This window comes from Xenia sp. Carnegie-2017, unplaced genomic scaffold (assembly GCF_021976095.1).
Source record: "Xenia sp. Carnegie-2017 unplaced genomic scaffold, XeniaSp_v1 HiC_scaffold_20, whole genome shotgun sequence".
NCBI classification, from domain to species: Eukaryota; Metazoa; Cnidaria; class Anthozoa; order Malacalcyonacea; family Xeniidae; genus Xenia; species Xenia sp. Carnegie-2017.
In genome coordinates this window covers 6,437,328-6,464,996 of record NW_025813483.1, presented here as the reverse complement: position 1 = coordinate 6,464,996, position 27,669 = coordinate 6,437,328, and the positions used below count along the sequence as shown (strand labels likewise).

At 36.7% G+C, this 27,669-nt stretch overlaps 1 protein-coding gene across 1 annotated transcript; it reads left to right on the top strand.

The window, feature by feature from the left end:
* Positions 1-257: 257 nt before the first annotated feature.
* LOC124442221 (kinesin-like protein KIF20B) lies at positions 258-27,669 on the top strand. The gene is made up of 26 exons (XM_046992710.1): positions 258-824; positions 2,608-2,811; positions 4,600-4,675; positions 5,929-6,135; positions 7,185-7,228; positions 7,990-8,057; positions 8,997-9,068; positions 9,147-9,293; positions 9,888-10,053; positions 10,126-10,332; positions 11,027-11,169; positions 12,310-12,487; positions 12,780-14,075; positions 14,436-14,555; positions 15,311-15,427; positions 16,085-16,316; positions 17,713-17,933; positions 20,391-20,651; positions 20,724-20,779; positions 22,385-22,421; positions 23,635-23,778; positions 24,853-24,923; positions 25,399-25,477; positions 26,220-26,319; positions 26,659-26,732; positions 27,193-27,669. The coding sequence occupies exons 1-26, from the start codon at positions 351-353 to the stop codon at positions 27,283-27,285; spliced, it is 4,887 nt and encodes a 1,628-aa protein (XP_046848666.1). The 5' UTR covers positions 258-350; the 3' UTR covers positions 27,286-27,669.

Here is a 27,669-nt window from a genome sequence, read left to right as displayed (position 1 = left end):
CACTCAGGGGAATGAAATTGACGTACAAACCGCGCAAGAGACTAGGACTTTGGCTTCAATTTTATATCTATAAAATGTATTGTCGTTATCATTCCAGTTATTTAAATGTTGAGTTCACTGGAATTGGCTACTCTGCACGCATGCGCGAACTTGCACAATTAACTCGAACCAGTCTTCAAGAATTTGCACATGATTACTGGTTCTAGGCAAATTGACCAATCAGGATAGCAGAAATTGCGTTCGTAATTTTCAAATGGAGACAAAACACAAGTGCAAGGAAGGACCAAGAAATTCTATCAAAATATATAACTAGTATTTTTGGTAATTTTTGACTACATTTTATTGTAGTAATGACACATCTAGTGGATCACAGTGAGTGTGTTTTTAATAATGTTGAAGAAGACGACAATAACCTCTCCAAAATAAGAAAAAAACTCCTCGACGATTTCGAGACTGTGGAAACGATTAGCGATGTGTTGAAAACGGCAAAAGCCGCGGACTCAAGAGAACCGATCAAGGTATATCTACGAGTTAGACCTTTGACGGATCAAGAAGTCGAGGCTGGCGAATCGCAGGATTGCTTGCAAATTGAGAACGAGCGAACAGTGGGCTTACATCCACCGAAATCCTCGTTCAATTTCAAGCACCATCATAGGAATGCTGTGACTGGCGAAACCATACAACGTTTTACATTCTCGAGGGTATTTGGACCCCAAACAAATCAAAAGCGGTTTTTCGAAGAAACTTCACTCGATATAGTGAAGGATTTTATCAACGGGCAAAATTGTTTGGTTTTCAGTTATGGCATAACCAATGCTGGCAAGGTTAGTATATGCGTTAGTAATTATTAGTGCACATTACAAAGACTCAAATGTGAACTGTGTGAATAGGTCATCGAATCTTTAGTAGAAATGAAAATTGATTTTAATGCATGGTTACTTAGGAGATATTTCAGCCGGGGTGATCTTTAATTGCAGTAATTTTTTCTTCATTGCATTATAGACTAGTGGCTGAAATTTTTCCTTTACTGTCAAACTCGTTGTGTGTCCGAGGGCCTTCACAAACTAGGGATTTTGTTGTTGTCCACTTTTCAGAGTCAACACCCAACAAATGCATGTTGTGATTTAAGTTGTTCTCTACTAATAAATTAAACATTTAAAATCTTTGTTGTCAATGACTTGTGGTTTCCTTTGCAATAATGGAAAACAATTTTTGTCAACACCATTTTCTTTTGTCTGTGAAATGGACAAATAATTTGTGGACAAGTATATGTAACTACAATCTCCCCTGTATGTTTGTTTGCATCCTTGTTGAAGTAAAAGGATTGTTGACAACTGTCTACCAAATAGTGTGAAATATTTCATTAGATAATAAAAGGTGATGGACTGCATTTTTGACTTTTGAATGTATAAGAAGTTGTCGACAATAAAGCACCTTGGCTGTGGAGGCTCTGATATTGCATCGTAGAAACAGAAACACCTCATTTTATCAATTTTTTAAGGAGCAGTTTCTTGGACTGCAAGGATGACTCCAGTTCCATCCAGATTTTGTATAATTTTTCCAATATAAGAGTGTTAACATCTAGTTCACACTGGCAGCAACGTGGCCAATGTGATTTATACTCCCACTATGCGAATATTTTTGTATTTTATGACTGTATGTATAAAAACAATCAATGTCTAGAGTAAAAGGTTTGAACCCTGGAGTATCGTTACATGTTTGTAAATGCAGATCGTCCAGGTTGGTATAGTCCTGAGAAGGACTGTTTTTGTTGTTGTTTTGACTCTGAAGATGACTACCGCTAAGGTTGTCAAAACGTCAGTCAACAACAACAAAAACAGTCCTTCTCAGGACTATACCAACCTGGACGATCTACATTTTGCAACAATATAAAACAGGAGCGGGAATCTAAGCTCTTGTGGCCTATTCAGAACTAGAATTTCTAATAAAAATATGCATACATGGCCACACTATTACTATGTATGTATTTATTACATTGTTGCTAATAGGAGGGAGGGGGAGGGGTGTTTCTTGTGAACAATAGTATATGTATGTAAACCTTTAATTTGCTGTTTCTCTGCAATATTTCTGTGTTTATATCAATTCACTTGCTACAAAATGATGATTATGTTTTGAAATTTACTTAGCAAGATCTCATCCTGTATCCTGCAAAGTCAGGGTCAATGCGAGAATGTTCATTTTGGAGGGAGGGAGGGAGTGTTTATTTATTTATTCAGTTGTGCCCTACTAATTTCTTTTGGATGCTGATTTGCATTCAAAAGAAATCAGTTGGCCACTATATGTGAACAAAAACACCACCAAAGAAAATTCTGTCTCCAATCCTTTATATAATCTGCAAATTTATTTTTATTAACGATTATGCAGAATCTTACCCAATCTAGATAGTATCTTGTGCAATCTTAAAGAATCCAAAGTGTAGACCCTGCCATTTCATGATCTTGACAAGACATATGCATAGCTTAGGATACTTATTATACTCAATATCCCTCCGACCCATTAATGATGCCTTAGGGATCTTGAAGGTTCCCAAGAGCGATATAGGATGTGACAGGATCCTATTTGGGAATTCTACTTTGCTTGTTTTAGACCTACACTATTTTGGGGGATCGTCAAAATGCAGGCATCCTGCCAAGAACGTTCAAAATCTTGTTCAACACAATCAAGGAGCAAAACTATGAAAGTTCAAATATCAAGCCAAAGATGTACTGTGATGTGGTTAAACTGAGCAGCATTCAGGAAGAAAATGAGATCACAAAGAAGAAAAATCTTCTCTTATTAAACGATATGACAGTAAGTCAAATATAAATATTACACTAAGTCTATAATATCATTATGCTAGTAAGACGGTAGCATCAAAATATCTTATGAATGTCAATAAAAGTTTTCACACAATTGCTTGGTTGAAAACACTTAGAAATAACAGCACCTTGTTTTAATTATGTTATCAGAAACTCTTGAGTATTTTAATAAATTACATAACAATGGTAACTCCAAATAATGAAGGCATTTTGATTCAATGTTTCGACTTTATTTAGTCTTCATTGGAAATGATTATATAACAATTACATGCATGTGCAGCATATGTAGACTCCATGTAACTTGATCTTGTTAACAGAAGACAAATTACATGAATTACATAATTATATGCATGCGATTGTAATATTAATCATTCCTGATGATGACTAAATAAAGTTGAAACATTGAATAAGAATGCTTAAGTTATTTGGAGTTACAGCTGTCTTAATGAATAACTAGTTGAATTTGAAGTTTCAAAGACAAAGCTTTACTTTTTCAAAAAGATATTTACAGTCTACAAATGGAAATCAGGTTGGTGAAAGAACTTGCAGAGTTTAGGTCACTCGTTTTTGATTATTTTTAATCTTAATATTTAGCTAGGTAGTATACATTTTAATTCGACATGTTTCCTAAAGTATGATATTTTCCTAAAGTAAGTTTTAACAACTGTGTAATTCAGAGTTCTTTTAGTGAGAGGCAGTATTAAAGTAAGACTGAGTCATAGAAATATCCATTATTACTCTGAATTCTTTTCATTTTCAGCCTTTTGTACCATTTTCATTAAATTTTCTATTATTATGTAGACAATAGTAGGAGTTCAATTTGCAAGACATATCATAAAATGGGGGCATGAAGTGTTAATGTGGGTGGAGTGGGGAATGCTTGGAATTGGGAATATTAACCATATTTGATAATTTGAACCTGTATTGTCAACTTATACAACCAGCCACCATTAATTACTTGAGATTCTTAATCAGTGTATTATGGCAGTCCATGTAATATTAGATTGCACCTGTGGTATCTATTTGAGTCAGGGGGAACATAAATATATTCTGTTTTCTTGTACAATTATATGTTGTATTGTTTTCATAAAGCAACCTTCATACATACACATATTTCACAGAAGCTCAGGAGTGTCACTACAACCGCAGTGAAGTAATCAACATTACTAACAATCCCATTACCACCACCACCACTATTACCATCACCCCTATCTAAATGGTATCACCATCACCAAAACATCACCATCACCACCATTTCCACCATCACCATGTCATCACCACCACCACTGCATCATCACTACCACCAACAACTCAGCATCACCACCACCACCATTTCCACCGTCACTATGTCATCACCGCCACCAATGCATCACCACCACCCCCATCAACTCAATATCCTTACCACCATCATCCATACCACCATTACTACCACCCCTATCACCATGGCATTACCACCACCACCATACCATCACCAAAACATCACCCCCACCATTACCATCACCATCACACCATCACCATGTCATCACCACCACCCCTGCATCACCACCACCAACCACCATTTCCACCATCACTATGTCATCACCACCACTACCACTACCACTACAGCATCACCACCATCACCACCACATCCCTAATGTAAACTTCTCATGAAGTTCTCCGTATTGTTGTATAGCTACCATTAGAAAAGATTTAAACATAGTGAGATATTTAAGGACTGTTTAATTTACCACGAATTGTGGGTGAATTCATAATGATAACCCAGGCTTTTCGTATGTTTTAGACCTACCATCAAAGTATAAGTTCTAGCGATTTGTCGCTACAAGATTCCACTGTTCACGACCCGCGTCAACTGGACGGTTGGTATATTCATACGTTTATATATATGTTTATAAGTATAAGCATATAGAAAATTTAGAAGAGTTGAAGTATTTATTTATCTTTGGGTCGTCCCTTTTAGTGCGTGCTCAAAATTTTCCGTATTTAAACACCCCCCTCTCCCTTCCCATGGTATATAAACATGCAATATTTTGCTACTTCCCTCTTCTTTTCGTACACAAATGTGTTTTGCTACTTCGAATTTCCGTTTCTCGCAGTCTCTATCTTAGGGGCAAGTCAGCTTTTATATTTAAAACCAATGTGTTCAAATTCAATTGACGATAAGCTTACGGATTTCTGTTATTTTGGCTTCGAAAAACTATTGACGTATATGCACATAATGTGAATAAATTTTGACACCCACCCCCCTCAGCGACATTTTTTTGTTTGTATTGCGAAAATACGTGTTTGTTTTGTGCAAGACCGATTCAAAGCCTTTTAAGCATTCAAAACATTGGCGACTGGATATTGCTATTTTTGATTGCTTGACAAAAGAGCTATGAGCCTTTAAAAAATTAGTTCTTTCGCTCAAGAGAGTTAAACTCTCAAGCTAGCCTTTCTCGTACTACGGAAATCACTATATCGAAGCTTCGGAAATTGGACAATATTTTCTTAATATGAAATCATATGCAACATTTCTTTGTTTTAATATGTATCTTCGATGGACAATTTCTGAGGTAGTTGCATGCGCAATGCATACGAGTTGTGAATTGTTAAGCTTTCAACGATCTTCCTTGGCGATGTTGAACATTGTATTGATCATGCGTAGTTAAGGCAATCGTCTTGAGCAGAAATTTGTTAGCACATATGTTGATCTCCAACGTATCAGCGGAGAAAGTTTTTTAAGTTTGTCAAATCGTTCCATTTTTATGACTGTTTTAAGTTGGCAAAAATGCTTCTTTTAACGCCTTGTCTGTTGTTCGAAAAGTCCGGAATGACTTACTTTTATGACGTTATGCAGGGATTTCTCAATACAAGATATACGTATATACCAACGGACTTGTATGACGTCAGAATTTGACTAGACCCAGACTTCATGTCACGACGCACAACGTCCATTTGAAAGCAACTTTAAACCTCCATAACAAGAAGACAATATGACCAAATTGAAAAATTTTTCATTGATACGTTAGACGTTAGACCTAGAATTAATATCGCAAATAAAAGTTTTTGCTGATAGAGGCACTTTAAAGTGGATAACGGTTATAAATGGTTATAATTTCTCACATTTCAGAAATTATTGACTTATCCACACTCCTCGACGCGACCAGTGTAGACGTCGATGACCAAGGTCCCATACAATTTTCCTTATGGATATCGTTTGCCGAGATCTATAACGAGCTTGTGTACGATTTGCTGGAACCCATTTCAATGACCAAAGAGGGGAAAAGGAGAATATTGAGAGTTGGTGATGACAGAAATGGCAATCCTTACATTAAAGGTATCTTTACTTGTTCTCACCATCAACTGTTAAAAACTGAGTATCTCGATAATGCCTTGCGCGCTTGTGTTTACTTCTTGTATCGTATCTCCGCTATATGTTGTACTTAGTTTATATGGGATTTATTCCTGCCAACCAAATTGTAAATAACGTCTTTCTTTACCTTTATCTCTCGTTGTTTCTTCTTCAATTTTTGACCAACCGTGTTTTGATGTTAATGGCCAGACATGGTAGTATAAGCAGACATATTGCTGCAATAAAAACCTATTTTGACGTCATTTTCATGGCTATCTATTGCTTGCTAAGCGCGCAAAGCATTACAGTGAAACTCATTGTTTAAGACGTTCGGGTCACTGTTTCACCTGGTTCATAAGATTTTCAACGTACTTTTCTTTAAATTCTTGTTTACGGGGATGGATCCACAATAATTTTTTTGGGAAGGTTGTATTCTAGTTTGGACTATATTACGGTGGCTACAAATGGCCATCGCATGTAAGACCTTTTTGTTAAATCCTGCTATTTTTTTCTAATGATTGGGAGATTTTCGAAAGTTTGCTCCATCAAACGCTTATCACAGCTCCTTTTGCTTATATGTTTGGTTTATTAGTAATTTTTAGGAAAATTGATACCCCCTCCTGGAACCTTTAGCCTAGAAGGGGCGCGCACTCCTTCCTTAGATTCAATCCTGCTTAATTTCAAATAGTTTCAGCAACGAACGTGGCTCTAAATATTATCTCCTTGATTCGTAAACATTGCCCGGATGATCCATTACATAATCCTCATAATATGTAATATAATTCTGATTATCAATTGCTTACTTAACTCCAATGAACCGATTCGTTCGTAATGACAGAAATGATTCTCTAGAGCAAAAAGCTTTCTATCGACAAAATCTCAATTACTATGATAATGAAATATTCTGGTGGTTTGAGGTTAGATCCCCCTTTCTCTCTGTCACCCCACATCACGCGTTTACTTTTATTGAATAAACGTTTCTATAACTTTTAAAAGTCTAATGAAAACCGTTTTATCCGTTTTTATTTGCTTAGGATTAACTGAAATCCATATCAATAACATAGAAGAAGCATGTAAGGTACGTATGACTGTTAATGTCAAACCGGATGTTGTATTTTCTTGAACATTGCAACATACCTGTCAATTTAGCAATATTCATTGGTTGATTCAAAACGCAATTAGTTCAAGCAAGTTGCAGCTTTCTTGCGCTGAAGCAGCAAATGCTTTCCTATAGAAGTAATGGCAAACAGGTTTCAGATTGTGTTGTCGTATGTAGACGGTCGTTATGCACTTTTTTTATCACTGGGAAACCTTTTGAGTTATTTTATGACTTAGTCTACAAGATAAAAGAAGCTGTTCCGTACATACGGAGTCTTCCGAATGAAAAATTAAGAGTTGCGTATAAAGATGTAAATCGCGGTGTGTTCATCGTCATTTTATTGTACAATGCGTGTGATTGTATGGCGGGAATATTTAAACGAATTGGGCTTAAAGTAAAAGAGATTGATTCACCTTTTGTGGCAAAAAAACAAGCGGTAAAAGCGGACAATTGCAGAGAAAGAAAGACTACAATACTGAGAACTCAAACGTTTACTTGTGAAAAAAGATTTTATTTTGCCGCAAACACTTATCACTAGCCTTACAATTTTCGAGCGATTGATTTGCCAATTCCCTTTGATTGATTGATTTGGTAGAACTTAGATTGATTTGCACCGATCAAGTGCAAACACAGCTAAAGACCAATCAGCGCACGCGTTTTGTTGTTTTTATTTTATCATTGCTGTTGTTTTGTTATTATTGTTATCATAACTACATTCATTTAATATATATTTTCTGCAGCTGCTGAAAATTGGTAGAAAGAACCAGAAGATTGCTTGTACAAAACTTAACACGCATTCAAGCAGGAGGTTGGCGTACACCAAATGTTTCAATTCAGTAGCGGATCTAGTGGTAGTTACAGCGAGCAGCAGCGAGCAAAATATATCAAAACTGCTTAATTTTAAATTCAAAATACTTTCAGAAAAGCACTATTGGTTTTGCATTTCTAAAGAATATAATTTCACCAATGGACTTGTCCTGAGGGGGGCTTAGAAATGTAAATATATATTCAAAAATGTGCAGCAGTAATTTATTTTGACTAACTCTAGATCCGCCACTGTATCAATTTTCATATGGGATGTCTTTATATACGCCAACAGTGTGATAGGATTTCTGTTCTATATATTTCGTATTAATGCATTTTTTCACGTTTTTGTCTCTTGACATTTTACTCTTTTACATTAAGAACTGTGCCGGCACTTACGTAGCACGGTTCTTTATATAGTTCCTATTCGTAGCTTGTTTTTAGGGTCCAATTTTCACTGGCGGCTCAACAGGAATTTTTAAGGGTTGTGCTTGGCTTTGCGAGAAGCTAAAGCTCAACGGCAAACACCAATTAATGATTGTGTGTCAACCAAGATGCACTTCGCGCTTTTGCTTATGTTTATATCTCAACTTTGTGAGCCTGCAAAACAATGAATGCACGCTACGTCGTGTAGTTTTCCTGAAAATTCACTTAGCACTATTGAACTATATGTGAAAATACATGGAACGCTACCAACGCAAATAATTGAAGGCAAGTCTTACACCCAGACACGCGAGATTACACCCAGACATGCGTTTTTAGTGTTTCGAGATTCTCTCGTGGAGTGGAGATTGATTAAACTACACACGCGTGTCTGATTGTAAGATTTGGCTTCAAGAAATTATCAGGCTTTTCTATTACAGGTAGCGTTCCGTTTATTTTCGTTCAATGCTTTGCACTAGTTATTGTATTTGTATAACATAAAGTACATGACCTTTTCTAGTCACTGCATATTCACATTGAAAATTCTTCGTGTAGTGAATACTGGTGAACCTCACGTGGCTCGAGTGAGCAGGTAATTCAAAACAATTTACAATTGTGTAGAAACAAAAATTGTTATACTGATTGAAGAATTTTCTTGTTTCTACATTAGATTGTCGTTTGTTGATCTTGCGGGATCTGAGCGCTATTCGAAGACAAAAAATACTGGAGTACGAATTAAAGAGGCGGGAAGCATCAACACGTCAATCATGACTTTGGGAAAATGTGTTGAGCTTCTCCGTTTTAATCAGCATCATACGTAAGTATGGGTATCGTTTGACTTTTGTCTTTTTTTATTTCGCTTCGACGTGCTTTTTTAACTTGTCGACGTTGCCATGGAAGAAAAATAATGAGAATTTTAATCACCGTGATAGATTTTGATATTTTTGTTGCTTATTGGATGAAAGTTCAACTGATTGGTGTAAAGTATGAACTCCTTTTGTTGGTCGAGTGGACTGCGCTTGTTTTTAGTCATAGATGATTGTTATATAATCTGTCTACAGATCTTTATCTGTAATTTACCGGCCAGGTGTGCCCCAACCATGTGTAAAATCAAAGTAGCCAAAGCAATCATAGACCGTTACACCGTTAACAAAAAGAAGATGATTTTCTTTATTTAGACTATGGCTTGTATTGAGTTTCATTTAAAATGTTTTTATTTGCCGTGAAATCAATGGATGTTTGCCTTCATGATACAATAATTAAAATTAAATGCGAGTTAATGGGAGTTTTGTGAATTGCGAGTTAAAAGGCAGTGTTTGGTTGAAATTTTGTACGATTCTTGCAACCGTAGTTGTATCATAGAACGTGTGAATAGCTTATTTTTCCACGCAAATTTTTGTGTTCATTTCAGGAACAATCAAAAGAACATTCCGTTCCGCGAGAGCAAGCTTACTCGCCTCTTTCAGGGATTTTTCTCCGGCAAAGGAAAAGCGTCGATGATCGTGAATGTAAATCCTTGTGCTTCCGCTTTTGACGAGACTTTGCATGCGCTGAAATTTTCTGCCATTGCCAAAAAGGTGCGTTCAGTAACCATTTTGAAAATATTTAATTCACCTCGTGAAATTCAACCGTATTTTTTATTTTCGTAGGTGACTACGATCGCTCATGGTACTCATCCAACCGCTCCGATCCCCAATAATCGTGCTCCACGACTTCCCAAAAGAGTTCTTCGTTCGTCAGTTGCCTGGGCCGACGGATCTACGGCCACTCCAGTTGGGAATAAGATCGGAGAAACGTTGGATTCGACGTGCGGTGTCATAGATGAAAGTTTGAGAACGCCTTCGCCTGTTAACCAGGTAAATAGTTTTTTGGGTCGATGTCTCTGTCGGCCGATATGGTCAGGTTTATGATTGGTTTAAAGTACAATACGCTTTAGAAATGATAAAAGAAAATTTCATTAACACGAAGGAACAATCAAGTGCCCTTGTTGACAATCAATAGCATTTATTTATGCCGCATAACAATCGGGAACATTCAAGTAGCACTAACGTCCATTTAATGAAATCAAAGGAACGATCATTAAGATAAAACAGACATTCAAATAAAAACATGAATGCATTTTATTTCTACGAAAGCTGTCGGTCCCAACAGAAGTAGTCTGTCGTATATGATCTGTTGCAACTGTAACACCGAATTTCTCTGTCATACAAAGTATGTGTAAGTTTAATTGAATGTCTGCTTTTTTAAATTATCCTTTTTTTTATTTTATTGAATGCACGTCAATGCTACTTGAATAGACCCGATTATTATGCAACATAATTAAGAGCTATTGATTGTTGACAAGTGCTCTTGATTGCTCCTTCGTGTTAATGAATATTCTACTGCGCTTTTGATAAGTAAAAGCGTATAATGGAATGTCCAATGTGAAGCACATTGAAGAAAACGGTGTTGTATCCAAGCTTATGATCGCGAGAGTCGTCCTTTGATGAGAGAGGAAGTAAGAGCTTTTACAACGACTCATAGTAGCCGTCGTTGTTGTGTATTTTCTAGGTAGACTACGAAAAAGTTGTAGCAGAACTTCAAACTGAGATAATAAATGCGAAGAAAGAATTGGCGTATATGGAAGTCAAAATTCGTCAAGAGGTTTCCCAGGAAATGGCCGAACAACTTGTTGAGATAGAGAAAGTGTACAAGTAAGTTCGGAGGTGGGATTTAGGATTTTGAATGGGAAATGTCATCGGAACTTAGTTGAAAAAGCGACTCAGTAATCTTGGGCTCGTCTGATTCCTGACAATGGTTTTGACCTGTCTTAGCACGCGCTGTATCTTGACTAGCTAGTAATTTTTGAATTGATCAGTGCCTCGACTAATCAGTGTACACTGTGTATCTAGAATTGTTTTTAATAAAGTAAATGGTTTGAACTCGGCAGTTTCGTTACATGTTTGTAGATGTAGATCGTCCAGGGTGGTATAGTCCTGAAAAAGGACTGTTTTTGTTGTTGTTGACTGACGTTTCGACAACCTTAGCGGTAGTCCCCTTCTGAGTTAAATGAGGAGTAAACGTCAAGTCAACACCCACCCACCCTGAACATATCACAGCAGTTACAGGCACCTTACAAACGACTTATTCACAATTCAAACAAACGAGCAACTAAAAACATTACACTTCACACTAATCCACAATGACAATATATTGTCCTACACAATTGACACCCACACATTTCCTGTACGCACAATACAATGACGTAAGAACCAAATAACAAATACGGCTAGCCTGACCACAGAATAGACATCTAACAGAAGGCCACTCGGCTAAAATCGTGGCGTATTTTTTCACTACGCATGCGTAACTTCACAGCAAGATACTTCCACAAAATCAATATGGAAAGGTATTGCACGAGAATGCTATTTTAATTACTAATAATTCACGTTTAAAGCAAAAGTTTGCCGAAATTTTTACAAAGAGGCATCATCTGGCGAAGGAGATAAGGCTCCAAGCTTTTGTAGTGCAAAATGATATATTTGTAAAACCTCTATATTTTCTATTGCGGTCTAGCGGAAGTATCTTACTGGAAGGCGTGTCTGCTTTAGAAATTGCTTCAGAAAAGTTGGGGGGGGTACGGACATCAAAGGTTCCGACACGAGTGGACCTTCTGTTAAAATATCTATTCTGTGACCTGACGTTTACTCTTCATTTGACTCTGAAGATGACTACCGTTAAGGTTGTCGAAACGTCAGTCACCAACAACAAAAACAGTCCTTCTCAGGACTATACTAACCTCGACGTTCTTCATCTACAAACCTGTAATTGTTTTTAACTTTCAAATTTATCAGTGACCGTGCGATAGAAGAACAGCGTGCCACAGAAGAGCTTTACGAAAAGCGAATTGACATTCTTACCAAATCAGTGAAGAAAGCCAGGAAACGTCCGCGTGTGGAGGAGCGCGTGGAAGATGATAACGAGGAGGATGTTTCTGGTATTTTGTTGCGCCAGGAACAAGTGAAGAACGCAGTAAGTCGTTTTGATGGATGGTTTCAAGCAATATTGTTGTCAGTGTTTTATGCACGTTGAACTGAACGGCTATTTCCCGCCAAAATTTGAAGCAAACAGTTCAACTAGCTCCAATCTTTCCACGCACGATCCAAATAAAGTTCATTTGCGAACTTTGGCTAAAATACGTGTCTGACAGTAAAATGTAATGTGACTTAGTGCAAGTACACGCATGTTTCTGTCTGTGTAGCGCTCCAGTTATATAGTTCAACGGTCATTCGCTGCTTTTCTCCATATCATTCGTTTTTTTAAGGAATTGACGGAATTAGTTGCCGAATTGAATGAAAAGCTTTCTGTTGAACAAGTGCGGATAGCGGATTTGGAAAAAGAGCGAATTTCGGTTCAGCATTTGGAGGAGAAGATGAAGGAACTGGAGGAACGCGGAGTATCGGAACGGGAAGCTGCTAAGAAACGGTTCAACGAAATGCGGCATGAGTTGGAGGCAGAAAATTGTGCTGCAAGTGAAAAAATCAACGAACTTCGTGAGAAAGTTGTTACGGAACAGCAGACTGCGGATCTTAGGGTTGCAGATTTGAAAGCGGAACATGACGATGACGGGAAGCTAGTTATACAATATGACGAGGAAATAAAACGATTGAAGGAGACGAAATACATTGAACTTTGCGAACTTCGAAAAGTTATTGAAGATCAAGAGAAGAAAATAGTATCGCTCGAGGATGAAATGGCGAAAAAGGAAATAATGTCGTCGGATTGTGACCGGGAGGCGCATGAAAAATGTCTTAGTTTAGAGAATGAGTTAAAATCTCGAGGAAAACGAATTGAAATGCTTGAGAAAGAATTGAAAGACACAAAAATTGATTTGGCTGGAAAAAATACTCAATTGATGACGATGAAGACTGTACGTGCCGGTCAGCCGCCTTCCACCCCTACACAGTTGATTACGGCGAAGACTGTACGTGCTGGTCAGCCGCCTTCCACCCCTACACAGTTGATTACGGCGAAGACTGTACGTGCTGGTCAGCGGCCCTCCACCCCTACCAATAACGTCGTGAAGCAACTGGAGAAACGACTTCAAGATTCGACTGCAGCTTTAGATCAAAAGAATTCTCAGCTTATTGAGAAAAATAAGACGATTGCTAAGTTGGACAAGAACGTGAATGAATTGAGAGACGATTTGAAAAATAAAGAAGATGAATTATTTGAACTTCGAGAAAGAGTATCGCGTTTCGATGATTCCGAAGTTATTGTCAGAGAAAAAGATAACACGATTGTTCAGTTGAGCGCCCAACTAAAGGAAAAGCAGTCAATGCTGTTGAACAAAACGAAAGAAACAGAAGAAGTTATTGAGAATTTACGATTCGTCGAAGGGGAGTTGCAAATCCTTAGCTCGAAGGAGGAGGAGACACAGAAGGATATTTCGATTCTTTCTAACGAAAGGAACAGTCTGAAATGTGAAATGGAAAAGTGTGAATCGAAGTTGGAAGAGTCTGGTCGAAATGAGGAAATGTTAAGACAAAAAATGGAAGAGTTTAGGAAAAACGAGGAAAAAATCCAAGAGCAAACGTTGAAGTTTAACAGCGAAATCGAGGTTTTAATTTTTTGTTAAAGTTTTCTGCATCTTTGTTTGACTTTTGGACTTGCACACAATATGCATTGCTGGACAATTTTTGTCTTCAGCGATTCCCCGTCTGGGCTCCTCCTTGACCAATCAATTATGTCTTTACTCATCCCTCCTCGTCCTGTATTTTACTTAATTTATGGTGTACATAAAGAATTGCACCACTATAATTATAAAGTTGAGTACATCACAATAATAACAAATTACGTAATGTTGCACATTGAGAATTACATCACAATAACTGGATATCATTTTAGATGATTTCGACGGAGGAAACAGTTCATTGTTTGCTGTTGTTCTTAAATTGTCGTCGTTTTTTTCTTCCTCCAGGAGCTGAAACAGTCAATTCGATTGAAAGAAATCGAAATAAAGAAAATCGAAGATGACAAAACGGAACGAGTTGCTGAGTTGCTTAAAAACATAAAAAGCTTGGAGGAAACACAGAAAAAAGTAAGATGTCGCAGTCAGCACAAAGTTTTATGTAATTTAGTAATTTATCTACAAAATTTATTTGTAAAACACTTTATAAAACTTGAAGATTGACTGTGTTTGCCTCAAGGGCTCAAAACAACGGCCGATCAACGGACAATGAATGCGAAAAGATGCCCATGAACCGGCCAATTTTTTTATTGTACATGTCATTTTGACGGGGCACGTTTTCAGATCTTCCATGCATACATAGTACGTATTTTGTTCTTGAACTTGGATCGATTGCTTGGGTTGTATGTTTATGTAGTGTTCAGATCAAATCGTTTGCCTCATCCATCAACACCTAAATTTTTATTATAAGTGTTGGCCAATTTCGCCACATGAACATCATTGCCCAAAAGCACTGTAATGATGCAATGTGATGTCATAAGCACTTAGAACGTCAAACACGAGAAATGATGTGAATCATGTGTAGTGACGACATGAGAATCATGTGTAGTGACGACATGTGAATCATGTGTAGTGACGACAGGTCAAAAACAGACTTTGACCGAGCTAAAATGAAATTAAACTGTCAACTTGACCCAACACATTTAGGGCGTTATTTTGAGCCTTGCTCGAATTTGGGCGGGGAGGATCTTTGAAAACTTTCAATTAACTTCCTGTTGTACTCATAAACTGCTTAGTATTCAAACTCTTTTGGTTTTTGTGAAATGTGCATCTCCTCCTCACCTGTACAACTAATTGTTCACGAAGGGTGTTTTATTTATTTCAAGACGGATGAACGTTTACAGAAAAGTGTTGCAGAATTTAATCTTTGTCAGAAATCCAATGAGAAACAATTGAAGGAACTTCTCATCGGAAAGCAAGAGATACAGGCTAAATTTGATCAGGTTAACAATGCTAACTTCCCCTCCCCCCACTCCCCAATGAGAAAATTATTTGTGTCGCTTGCTTTGATGCTTGTTTCGAAAGCAAAACGTGGAGGAAAAGTTTTTTCTTTCACATGTGTTTTTTTTGGCGACGTGCGTGTGCTTTCCTATCACGTGTGCGTGCTTTCCAATCACGTGTGTGTTTTTTGGTCATGTTATTCTGCATTTAGCCACGCGCGAGATGTGGGCTTGGATATTGTAAAAGCAACTTTAAATTGTTAATGTTTAAACTTATGTCGAACTTTTCAAACCAGTATTTCTATGTTTGTTATAACAGTAGAGCATTTGAATGGGGGGAATGAACCGAAAACTTTGCTAGAAATGCATCTTAGCCGGCTTTGAAATCGCTGATAACAATAGAGTGTTTTCATCGATCGCCATGTTGGGTGAAAATCCCATGTACTGAAAGGATTTATGTTCTTTTCATGCTCCTTTGACCGAATTCTCACGCGGAATAGCTGATTCGGCGCTTGATTGGTACATAATGTCGTCATAATTTTGTGAGAGCCAATCATGTGGCAATGAATTTTGCATTCGAAAAATTCCGCCAAGTGGAAAACAAACTTATCATTTGCCACATTTTTGTTTTCTTTTTTACTCTTTACTATTTATTTTCAGGCTCTTTGCGATCTTTCATTTGTCCAAGCGTCTGTCAGCGAGCGCAATCGAGAATTGGACTCGTTGAATGACACAGTCCGCTGCAAGGAAGATGAAGTACGAACGCTGCAAGCGGAGTGTGGTAAACTTCGCAATGAACTGAAGACAATTTCCGAACGCAAAAACGATCGCACTCCCGAACTCGACGATGAAAAAGAAAAAATACAAAAACTTTATGCTGAACTTTCGAAAGGTCGGTTTTTGTGTACATGGATTTTGTTTGTTTTTTTTTTTTACTAAAAAGGACTTAAATGACTTGAACCAGTGGCGTGGCCAGCCCGCGAATTTGGTCGTGCTATGTTAATTTTTCTGTCTTCACTCACTGTAAAAAAAAAGATCTCTAAAGAAATGAATAATGTTAATGATCTAAACTTTACATAGCACGACCTAAACTTTCGGGCTTGATACTCGACTGACTAGAACACAGTAACGTGGTCAACCTATGATGTTGGCTCTGCAAAAACAATATTTTTTTCCTGTAAAGAACTTGAATGACTTGAACACAGTGCCTTGGTCAGCCTCTTATGTTGGTCATGCAAAACAAGAAATTTCTAAGTAAATGAATGATGATGTTTTGAAATTTACAAAGCAGGACCTAAAAGTTTGGGGCTGACTTCGCCATAGACTTGCACCAAGTCTGTGTAGAGCAGGGGGAGGGGACTTGATCGCTGATTGGGATGTGTGTGTGAATATAAATATATTAATGCTCTTCTGATTTCTTCTGAAAACAATTTTGATTTCCCCAATTACGAAATATGTTATGTTGAAATTTTTTATTTGAGGATTCATTTTCCTGATTCTTGAATTGATAGATTATTTGCGAGTCGAAAAGTATTTGCACACGGAAGTGGAATTTTAAGCTCTTGAACCTGCAAATACTGCTGAATTTGCAAATAATATATCAATTTAAGAATGAAGAATGTATATCGTCAACTGGCGAATATTAATCTTTAAACATGATAAAATTTTTCCAGAAGACTTGGTGCAAGTATGTCCACGGCAATGCTTAAATCAACTTCACATTGTTCGTACAAAACTTGAATGTCCTTGAATTTAGGTAGAAAAACTCGAGACCTTTAAAAAGTGCTTGATTTTATGAACATGTGCTTGAAAATGCTCGAATTTAATATAATTTTATAAAATTTTCGTAAACTTGTCATCTTGCTACTTTCTTTTGAAAGTTGAAATTGTATCTTTACTGCACAAAAAGTAACTCGAGTGCTAAATGTCAGAACTCTGAAGTAACCTACCAACATGGCGGCTTTCAAGTCATACGAAAACACGCCATTTGCTGTCGATCCATTGAAAAAGTTCTTTTGTTTTTAGTTTGATAATGTTTTTAATGACTTTATATTAGTTGTGCTTTGTGTGCAATTCAAGGTCGTCTTCATCTTTAAATTTTTCAAAATATGTCCTTGAAAGTTTTTTGGAAAGAGATCGAATTTCATCACGTAACATTTACGAAACCAGATTTAAATCCAACTAACAAAGACAGTGCACTGGTTTCACGATCGTGCGCGGTGAACGAAGGATTAAGGATAACAATTATTTTTATTTTTCAAACTGACTTCATCTAATTAACTCTTTAGCTGATGAAAAAAGGGCAAGAGAAAATGTCATACTGAAGAAAGGTCTTGCAGAACAAGAAAACCTCGTGGCAAAAATGGATGTGGACCTTGCCTCAAAAGTTCAAGAAATAGCTGATCTGTCGTCGCAAATCGAGCGGTTACATAAGGATAATGACGTCATGAAAGAATTGAGGAAAACCAATGGCGACTTGGAAGAACAGAGTGAACTGCATAAAATCAAGGTGCGTGAATTTAAAGAATCATTGTCAACCACAATGCAACGCGTGCTCAAATAATCTTCGCGGCCATTTTCTTGGTTGAATAAATAGACAAACGATGTATCAGTTTGTAATCCGTGGATGCTCTATGCATCTTTTGTGGATGTATAAAAATTTGTGTCGTTTTTGGATCACAAAAGTATTTTCAGTGGCTTGCTAGTGATATTTTTCATAAACGTATCTGTTGCGGTAGGCAAATAACTATTCAAAACTATGGCAAGCTTAACGGTTGAAAACATGCCTAAAAGAGGAACACCAAAACTTGGTAATCAAATAAATACTTGGTATTTGGAAACACACATTTTTAACTATTCTCGAAGTTGTGCGAAGAGTACAAGAACATCGTGTGATGGAATAAATTATCATATTTATCGTATTTGGTAACCATTGAACTCAAATACATGGAACGCTGCCTGAAGCAAATAATTGAAGCCAATCTTACATCCAGAAACGCGAAATTACACCCAGACACGCCTGTGTAGTGTTTCGAGATTCTGAAAATTGATTGATTACACACGCGTGTCTGGGTGTAAGATTTGGCTTCAAAAAATTATTAGGGTTTTCTATTACAGGTAGCGTTCCATGTAATATAGTTCAATGTTGGAAACACACACTTTTAATTATTGTCGAAGTTGTACGAAGAATACAGGAACATAATGTGATGGAATAAATTATCATGTTTAGCTCGAATATATACAAACAAGCGGGGCGCGCTGCATTGTGGTTAACAATGATTGATCTACAACGTGTTTTTGACACGAAATTTTACCACAAATTTTTTTGATTGTATTGTAAGGAGCATATAAGGTGACTTTATAACCTCTTCAGTAGAATTGACTTATTTTACTTTTTTACCAGATACATTTAACTTTATTCATTATGCAAGTGAATCGTTATAACATCACAGAGCATAATAACATTTTAAAGGTCGTCAATTTTAATGTGACGTCATACCATGTCATTTGCATATTTAACAAAAGTTGCATATTGAGCAAAAAAAAATAGAAAATAGAACAGCACAATTCTATTAAAGAAGTTATTTAATCATTTTAAATTGCCTTAACATTTCAATCAAAACCACTATGATAAAATTTGTAGTCAAAAACTCTTCATTGTCGGTTGTCACTTAATGTAGTAACGTGTGGACCAAATAGATGGAACTAAATAGATGGAAGGCTACGTCAGTCGATATTTTGATGCCAGTAGCGCCCAGTCTTTCCACGATTGTGTAAACACACGGCCGATAGACAGAAGCGTAAAATACTTTGTACAAACTACGAAGCTCCAGAACAAAATTTGGCAAAACCTAACTTCACAAATAAGACGTAACACCAAGTATACACAACTTTTTGACAATTACATTTTTGAAAAGGAAGCCATAGCCAAGCATAACTCGAAGGCATTTTGCTGTTGTTTGTTTTGGTACGTATGTCTTTAAATGTGCCAAAAACTAAAGAGTTTTTGTCTCAAAGTAGCATAGCTAAGCACATAAAATTCTAAGCAAACATCAGTTTTGTAAATGTATTTTCACCCCAAACAATTATTTTTAGCGTTTTTCCGTTGACGTACAAATTTAAAGAAAAACGCAATTTTTAGTTCAAACTTACACGAGATTTGGTTTTAAAAGATAAATTAGATAATATATGATAATACTCGTCACATCCTCCACAACTAAGGGCTTCTGTAAATATGTGTACGTCAGACGATTCATGGAGAAGCATGTATATTATTGAATACATCCAGTTGAATCCTTTCAAAATAAACAAGTAATTGCTGAAATTTTTCCGATTTGTATAAATTGAACGATCAACGATGTCATTGTCTTTCACAGTTTCTACACTTTGATATTTTCCATATCGAAATAGGTATTCAATAGCAAACATCATAATTCACGGTAAAAAGATCAAGTCCCGTCACATTTAATGCCACAATACTTTCTACAAATATTCTTTCTTTGAACAGAATCAGAGATAGACTTCGGGAAAAACATCTTTATTCAACAGGTCTCGCATAACGTGTAGCTTCGCGCGTGCAATACACGTAAATTGACCTCCAGACACGCGTCGCTTCAAAAAATTATTAGGATTTTCTATTACATGTAGCCTTCCATCTGTTACAGTTCAATGGTGTGGACGGAAAGGAGCAGACGGGGGGATACTGGTTCGTATTTGACTAACTTAGCGTTAAAGATTGTAAGTGAACCCATTAAGAGCCTGACTCTTCTTTCTATACTTTGTCGCATCGCAACCTATCGATGACAGCCTGATACTGTGCTCGGGCTTATAGCATGCGATAAAAGATTCTCGTTCCCAGTCCTTGCGTGTCTTTTCTATGATATTAACCTTGGTTACTTTGTTATCTCATTTAAAGCAGTGTACTGTGCTATTGTTTGCTTTTACATCAAGACTCTACATGTTTCAGATATTCGAACTAGAGACTGAGGTGGAAAAACTTCATCAAAATCTAGAGAAAGAGACGACAAAGAAAGACACCGCGACACAAGCATTGAGAGATGGCTTGGCTATCGCAAAGACAAAGAAGAAAGAGTACGAAGTGAAGTTAAAAAAAATCGAAGAAGAAAATGCTCTTGCGTTGAAGGCATATGAGGAAAAAGTTGCCGATTTAAAGCAAGAGATGGAGACGTTGAAATCCGAGAAAAAAATTAATGGCGGCAAGACACTGGTAACCGCTGTACATTGTTTTTTGTTGTTTGCGTTTGCAGATTTCTCACAATTTATCTTCCCGCCTCTTTAGGACAATGTGGAACACAAAGTATTTCAATTTGAAAGTGGAAGTAGCAGTAGCAACGAGTAAGTATGTTTGTAAAAATACAGAGCGATTTTGCTCAGTATTGTCCATTGAAGTGATTGAACTAAAATATATGGAACGCTACCTGTAATAGAAAAGTCTAATAATTTTTTGTAGCCAAATCTTTCACCCAGACACGCGAAATTAAACCCAGACACGCGTGTGTAGGTCAATCAATTTTCACTCCGCGAGAGAATCTTGAAACACTACACCTGGGTGTAAGGTTTGGCTTCAGTTAGTTGCCTTAGATAGCGTTCCATGTATTTTAGTTCTATGATGTTGTCATGTTCGTAGCGCGTATGGATCAGTATTCACTTATCTGAACGTGATTGACACTGGCAGGGGGGTTTATATCACGATGTTTTGAGGGGTACTCTAAAACACTAAAATGTAAACACAGGAGAAGTCGTTTTTATAGAATACTCAGAAATACTGCAGTGTGTCTTGTTGACATTACACTGTCAGAGGGTGTATCACGAGTCTTTTAGGGGTGCCCTAAAACCCTAAAAAGTAAACACAGGAGAAGTCGTTTTAAAGAATAGTCAGAAAAATGCAGTGTGTCTTGTTGACATTACCCTGGCAGGGGTGTATCACGAGTCTTTAAGGGTGCCCTAAAACCCTAAAAAGTAAACACAGGAGAAGCCGTTTTTGAAGAATACTCAGAAATACTGCAGTGTGTCTTGTTGACATTACCATATTGCAGTGTGTATAAAGTAAAAATGTATAGAGGTTTAAGATGCTATCGTGCATTTCATATTGTGTTTTACGCTTATATTTTCATACAACAAAAGAGAGGAGCTCTTTAACATTGCAATTTATAAAATAAACACAATGAAACGCGTGCGCTTATTGGTCTAGAGCTGTGTTTGCATTAGCCTATGAAAAACGATCAAAGAGAATTTGCAAATCAATCATGAATACACGTTAGAAGAATATTAAAGGAGAGGTTTGTGAGAACTCTCGAGCAGGTGCAACTCTCGACCTTCAGTCGCAGGCATGCACTGATCTGCTCTCGAGTTCTCCCAAAGGTCTCCTCGGTTTGCATAAGCCTGTGCAAACACGAAAAACATCTTTTATTTCATAAATGTTTTTCTTTTCATAACACTCTGAAATGATGGCGTACTTCTCAAAGAAAAATTGCATTTTTTCACCTTTGAGAGTTGAATAGAATTATTGAAGATTCTCCTCCGTTTGATACAGCACAAGGAAAAACCCGCTGTTTCATTCCCTTTTGACATCTTATTAATTAACTGCATTTAGTTTGGAAAAATGCCATTTGCACTTACGATTTTTTGTTTGAAGAGTATTCGATTATGTCTGATTGTTATGAAATTTGACAATTTTGACATCAAGAGACATTATGTGTAAACATCCGCAAAACTGCAACAGAACTCAAAAAGAGAACAGTGGAAACGCAGTCAAATTTTGTCGTCACTTTTTCGCTCCGGCGCAGTGTAAACGTAGTCAGCTTAGTCGAGTACACGGACTGACCTCGTAACTGGATGTAGATATAAAGTACCCTTCCACAGAAAGCTGTTCAGTTTTAGTGGATATATGCTGGATTTGGTAGCCCAATATGAATATCGTTGTATTTTTATTTTCCACAGAAACGGCGACTTTGAATACAAGCCAATCGATGTTGAGGTGAGGCAATACACATATCAAGTCAATGTTTCTGTTCTCTTCAATTTCAATCGCAAGTTAACATTTCTGAATTTGTGGTGTTATGACAAATGACGACCGATGCAAAACAGGGGTTTTAAAGCGATTTCTGTGTCCTCAAAGCAAATCGACCATTCACAAAACTTGCTCTAAGCAAATCGACCAATCACAAAACTTGCTCAAAGCAAATCGACCAATCACAAAACTTGCTCAAAGCAAATCGACCAATCACAAAACTTGCTCAAAGGACATCGACCAATCACGAAACTTGCTTCATATTGTTGATTTCAAGTACGATTTTTCCAGAGTTTCCGATGAATCTGTAAAAAGTTCGTCAACAAAACATTTTATTAGATTTTTTTATACAACCTTATTTGCAACTCTGATTATACGAGGTCTCTCAAAGAAAAGAAGACCTTTAGAAATCACCCTAGGATGAAATTTTAATGCCTTATATCACAATGCCAATCCGACTGGTGCATTACTGTGCATGTTTTGATGTTAAGATACGTGCAAACGCTGTCAACATGTCCACTCAACATTGTCTGGCGTTCGTTGAATGATGTTAAGTTACGTGCAAACACTCTCAACATGTTCACTCAACATACGCTCAACATTGTGTGACGTTTGTTGAGTGATTTTAAGTTACGTGCAAACGCTGTCAACATGTTCACTCAACATGCGCTCAACATTGTCTGACGTTTGTTGAGTGATGTTAAGCGATGTGTGCAAACGCTCTCAACATGTTGAGCTTAAAATGAGAACAAGTGGGATCATGGGATAAAATATTCCACGACGCCTAGCAACTGCGTGTATACAGCTACATATACGTTTTAGTGACCAGCTAAATTGCAACAATGTAACCTGCACAGTGCGCATGATTTAGCTCAACACTGCGGAGTGTACTGCTCGAACGCATTAAACAATGTTGAGTTTCACTTTGATGATCAGAGAACAAAGAAAATGTAGAGCGCTGTCGAGTGGAAAGTTTGACCAAGTTCAAACTTCTCTTAACAACGCTCAAAGCCAACGCTCAACAGGTTGTGAAAATGCTCTCAATATGTTGAGTCAACATGTTGAGAGCGTTTTTGTTAGCTCTGATGATAGAATAATGGTTCAGAACAAAGTTCAGGATATATTCCAGTGCTTGAAATGAAGAATAACATGTACGACTCAGGATTTTCTTCTTTTTTAGAGCTTTAATTCATCACCGCGAAGTGATCGTGTGGAGATTGATGTAACTCCCATCACAGGAAGGGGTTTAGTGAATTCTGGGAAGAAAACTGGCGGTAAAAGTCGTGCGTTGAAACGGACGAGCAGTAGCCTCACGCTTAAAGAGGTAAATGAAACTATTTAGAACTATCGGAACCAAAGCTTGGTTGTGATGTTATTGCAAATATGGTTTTGCGGGAATTTTTCTGCTTTTTTTTCATATTCAATTCAAAGTATTCTCTGAAAAAAACCGTTGGTTTGGTTATGAATTTGTTTTGATCTCTAAGGGGCTTAGAAATGTAATTTTTTTCCAAAATGTGCTGCAGTAATTCATTTTGACGTTAGAAATTGGACGAGCATTATGTGTTACGCTTGACATCGCATTTCAAATTTTGAAATCTATTCAGTTTACTTCAACTTGAACCAAAGACTTTTGGTTACTTAATGCACTTCCACTTCCACTTTTACTTAAAGTGCTTATGCATTGAAATTTTCATGCATTGTTTTATTTGCTTATTCAAAAATACTTGCTCTCGACATCATTTTTATGGAAACAGAGTTAAATTTTCTCTTTTCAGAATGATTTTATAGACTTCAAAAGTGGCGATTTTTGGTTCTTTTTGTGCGAACTTTTTTGGTTGTCATGTTTGCTAAATTGACCTCATAAGTAGTACACATTTTCAGCAAGGCAAAAGAAATTACTATTAGTTTGGCGACTTCCGTACTACTTATGACATCAAATGAGCAAACATGGCGGTCAAAAAAAATTCGCACAAGAGAACTTTTGGTGTTGAAATTAGTCCACTTCCACTCAACGTAAAATGGACATAAATATATTACATTGCTTGAAAACATCTGAATTTTTCATTAAGGCTATAAAAAGTACATGAAAATTTAACTGCATGAACACTTTGATCAGGCACTTACGCTTTTACTTAATAATGGCTCTTCGCCCAGTTTGATTTCACGGCTTTTAAGTGGAAGGATCAGTGTTGGTTGGACTTTAGAAGGTCTTTATTACGTTTGTGACGTTAACTTACTTTAATGGAAATTTCTGTTCTTTCAACAACTGAGCTTTTGATTGTATGTATAAGCACAAAAAATTATGGCGGTTTTGTGTTTTTGAATTTTGTTATTGAAATTTTTTGAAAAAAATGTTCTTTTTCAAATATGCTTTGAGGAATTTGTCAACTTTTATTAGATTCAGCGCATCTGTTCCGACAAGAAGATAAAACATGACAGTGAAGATGATTTTACTCCTGCGTCTAAAAAGTAAGAATTTTTCTCATACTTTAGAACGTTTAACTCCATTTCCATTGGCCACAACTTATGATATAGTTCTAAACTAGAATTTACTTGCATTTTACAACACCAATGTAGTTTAGTCGATTGAAAGATTGAAAATTGTTTTAAAGAGCAAATACCATGGTGAATGGTTAAAATAATAACGTAATAGTTCTTAAAAGAATTGTTTGGAACCAGAACACTAACCCAACAATTTTAAAAGAACTGTTTTTAAAGCTGAAAGACACTATGTGAAGGACGCTTTAAAAGCAGTTCTTTGTAGGTTATAGTATTATGATTTTTAACAGCTCTTTTAAGAATCACCATTCACCATGTAGTATTTGCTCTTTTTAAAACAATTTTAAATTTTTACAACGACAAAGTCTCTGTTTTACTATTTAAGAAAGCGAAAGATTAGTTCATCCAAAGTAATGAATGAAGCACGTGATCTATATTTATGTAGGAAAACTCGCAGCTCAACATTGCAACATTTGAAACAAAAGGCATTTACTGGTTCGACTGGGTCATTGCCTGGTTTGAAGGTATGTTAAAATGATTTCTGAACAGTAGCAAAAGTCAGTTTTGGCATGTTGTACTAAATATGCTCTTCATATGTTCCATAAATTTGCTCGATAATCAATAATCGATAAAATAAGTTTCGTAGAACATCCGATGACTGATAAAATGTTAAATATCACAATTTGAATTGTTCAGTGAAAAGGATTCTCAAATGTTCGACGCTTTCGTAAAACTATATGATAGAATAAAATTAATGATAAAAATGATGGTCAGTGTATGGAAAAACATCCGCCAGAATGATCCACATATTGAAAGACTTTAAAAAATATACAGAAGAACTTTAAATTCGTGAGCTTAGCCACCCAAAGATAGCTAGTTTGCTTGCACCTAGTAATCGCGACATATTGGTTTCTAGTGAAGCAGTATTTCTACTCCTACGGAGTAGAAATACCTCCGTAGAAATGATACGGAGAGTCGTGTTAAAGGACACGTTATTTCGCATTTGATTTGCCAGTAAACAATCCCTAAACTCCGTATCAGTTGTCGAAGTTTCACGTCAGAAGTCAACAAAACCCTCAAAATATTATCTGGAAATTCATTCTATGTCCGAACCAACATTTAAAAACACTTTTTGGCTTTATTAGTTCAACATCATTTCGCTTTTTTTCTCATTCGTTCGATGGACTGTCTGGTCTCACGCTATCGTATATTGCTTGATGACGTCATGTTGTCATGTAGATGATATTACATCTAATCGTATTCTAGGAAAACTCTGAAAACGCTGACCCGCGTAAAACACGAGCTTCTACGAAACTCTTCAGTAAATTTCCTTTTTCATCTGACGACAAAGACAAACCAAAGACAGGTACAGTTGTGATTTGAGATCAGTTGGATATTTTGATCCTTTTTGCTGCTGGGAGATCGGGGGTACTCGAGGTTTTGTAGACGGACACGTGACTGTAGCTTGTAGTCTTGATGATAATTTTCTTTATACAATCGATATATTTTTGGTATTTTAGTATTTACTGACTAGCACGGAGGTAGTGTCCCCCCAACACACGTTCACACACGCTTTGTTGCCCCTTTCCCGTGACTACGTCCCTCGTTTAGAAGTTGAACAATGATAAAATCTTCAGTCGCTTCTTTGTTTACGAGTATTTAGCCCTTTTTGTTTAAAGTTGACTTTTTCTTCTTTTTTTTCAAGGAAAGGGTAAGCGACGAAAACTGCTGAAAAAGATCGATATTTCTTCCCCAATTGATTCGCCTCTTGCCGTCAAGGTAAGTGATTTTATGATTATCTCGTGTGTGCGAAAGACGCTCTTGGTCTAAAAGTCGGTAAAGTTTTGCTGGCATACCTATGTTGGTGCGGTTCCTGTGTTTATGCAGGAATAAATTTCCTTTGATGTATTGTATCTGCTGGCTTTAAACGTATTTTGATTGATCACTTCATTGGTTGATAAGTTGGTCGGTTTATCGTGATCGATTGGTTTTCTACTATTATGAACAACTTAATTCCAAAGGTAGCGATCGCTGTCTGTTCTTGAATAAGAAAACACAACAGAAAATTTGTCTTTCCCCATTTAATACTCCATATTTGCGGGCTTTTGGAGGAAAATGGCGGGCGCTATGTAATTTTACTTCCGGTGTCCCAGCTCTTTCATATGTAGGGCTCTGAGCTAGTCTAATTACCCGACTTGATTTATGCTCGGCAAATGAAAGTTCTTGTTTGTTTTTCCAGATGGAAACTGTAAACATTTCTCCTGCATCATCGAGGGCGCAAGATGTCATAATGAGACGCTTACGTTCGCGTAACGTAAAAGTGAAACATTAAATGTGAAGAAAGATGAGAGTTTAAGTAAACAATGACAAACATCTGGTAAAGATTGTTTGCCTCAAAGATGAATTTTAGAGCCATGAAATTGATCTATGTTTCCAGCTTATGTTTACGAATGTAATTATGTTACTTTCTTTTAGTAATTTAAACTCCGAATTCTAATCTAAATTGTAAATAGTTCAATTTGACCGAGATTCGACGTATGTTCGAAAAGGAATTTGATCTTTGGATTTCAATAGTAGCGGAGCCAGCCTCCTGGTTGTTTTAGTCCTATTTAAACATTTTATTCTTGTTTAAATTGAGAATATTGGCTTATACAAGGACTAAGTGATTGGGTCAGCTACACGATTATTACATTAAAATAACATCTAAATTAGCCAA

Excerpts from the sequence above, each read along its gene's own strand:
- LOC124442221 (XM_046992710.1), top strand. The coding sequence starts at position 351 with ATGACACATCTAGTGGATCACAGTGAGTGTGTTTTTAATAATGTTGAA. Across the intron at positions 9,069-9,146 it reads CACGTGGCTCGAGTGAGCAG|ATTGTCGTTTGTTGATCTTG; the intron begins GTAATTCAAAAC and ends TTTCTACATTAG. Across the intron at positions 20,780-22,384 it reads GGAAGTAGCAGTAGCAACGA|AAACGGCGACTTTGAATACA; the intron begins GTAAGTATGTTT and ends TATTTTCCACAG.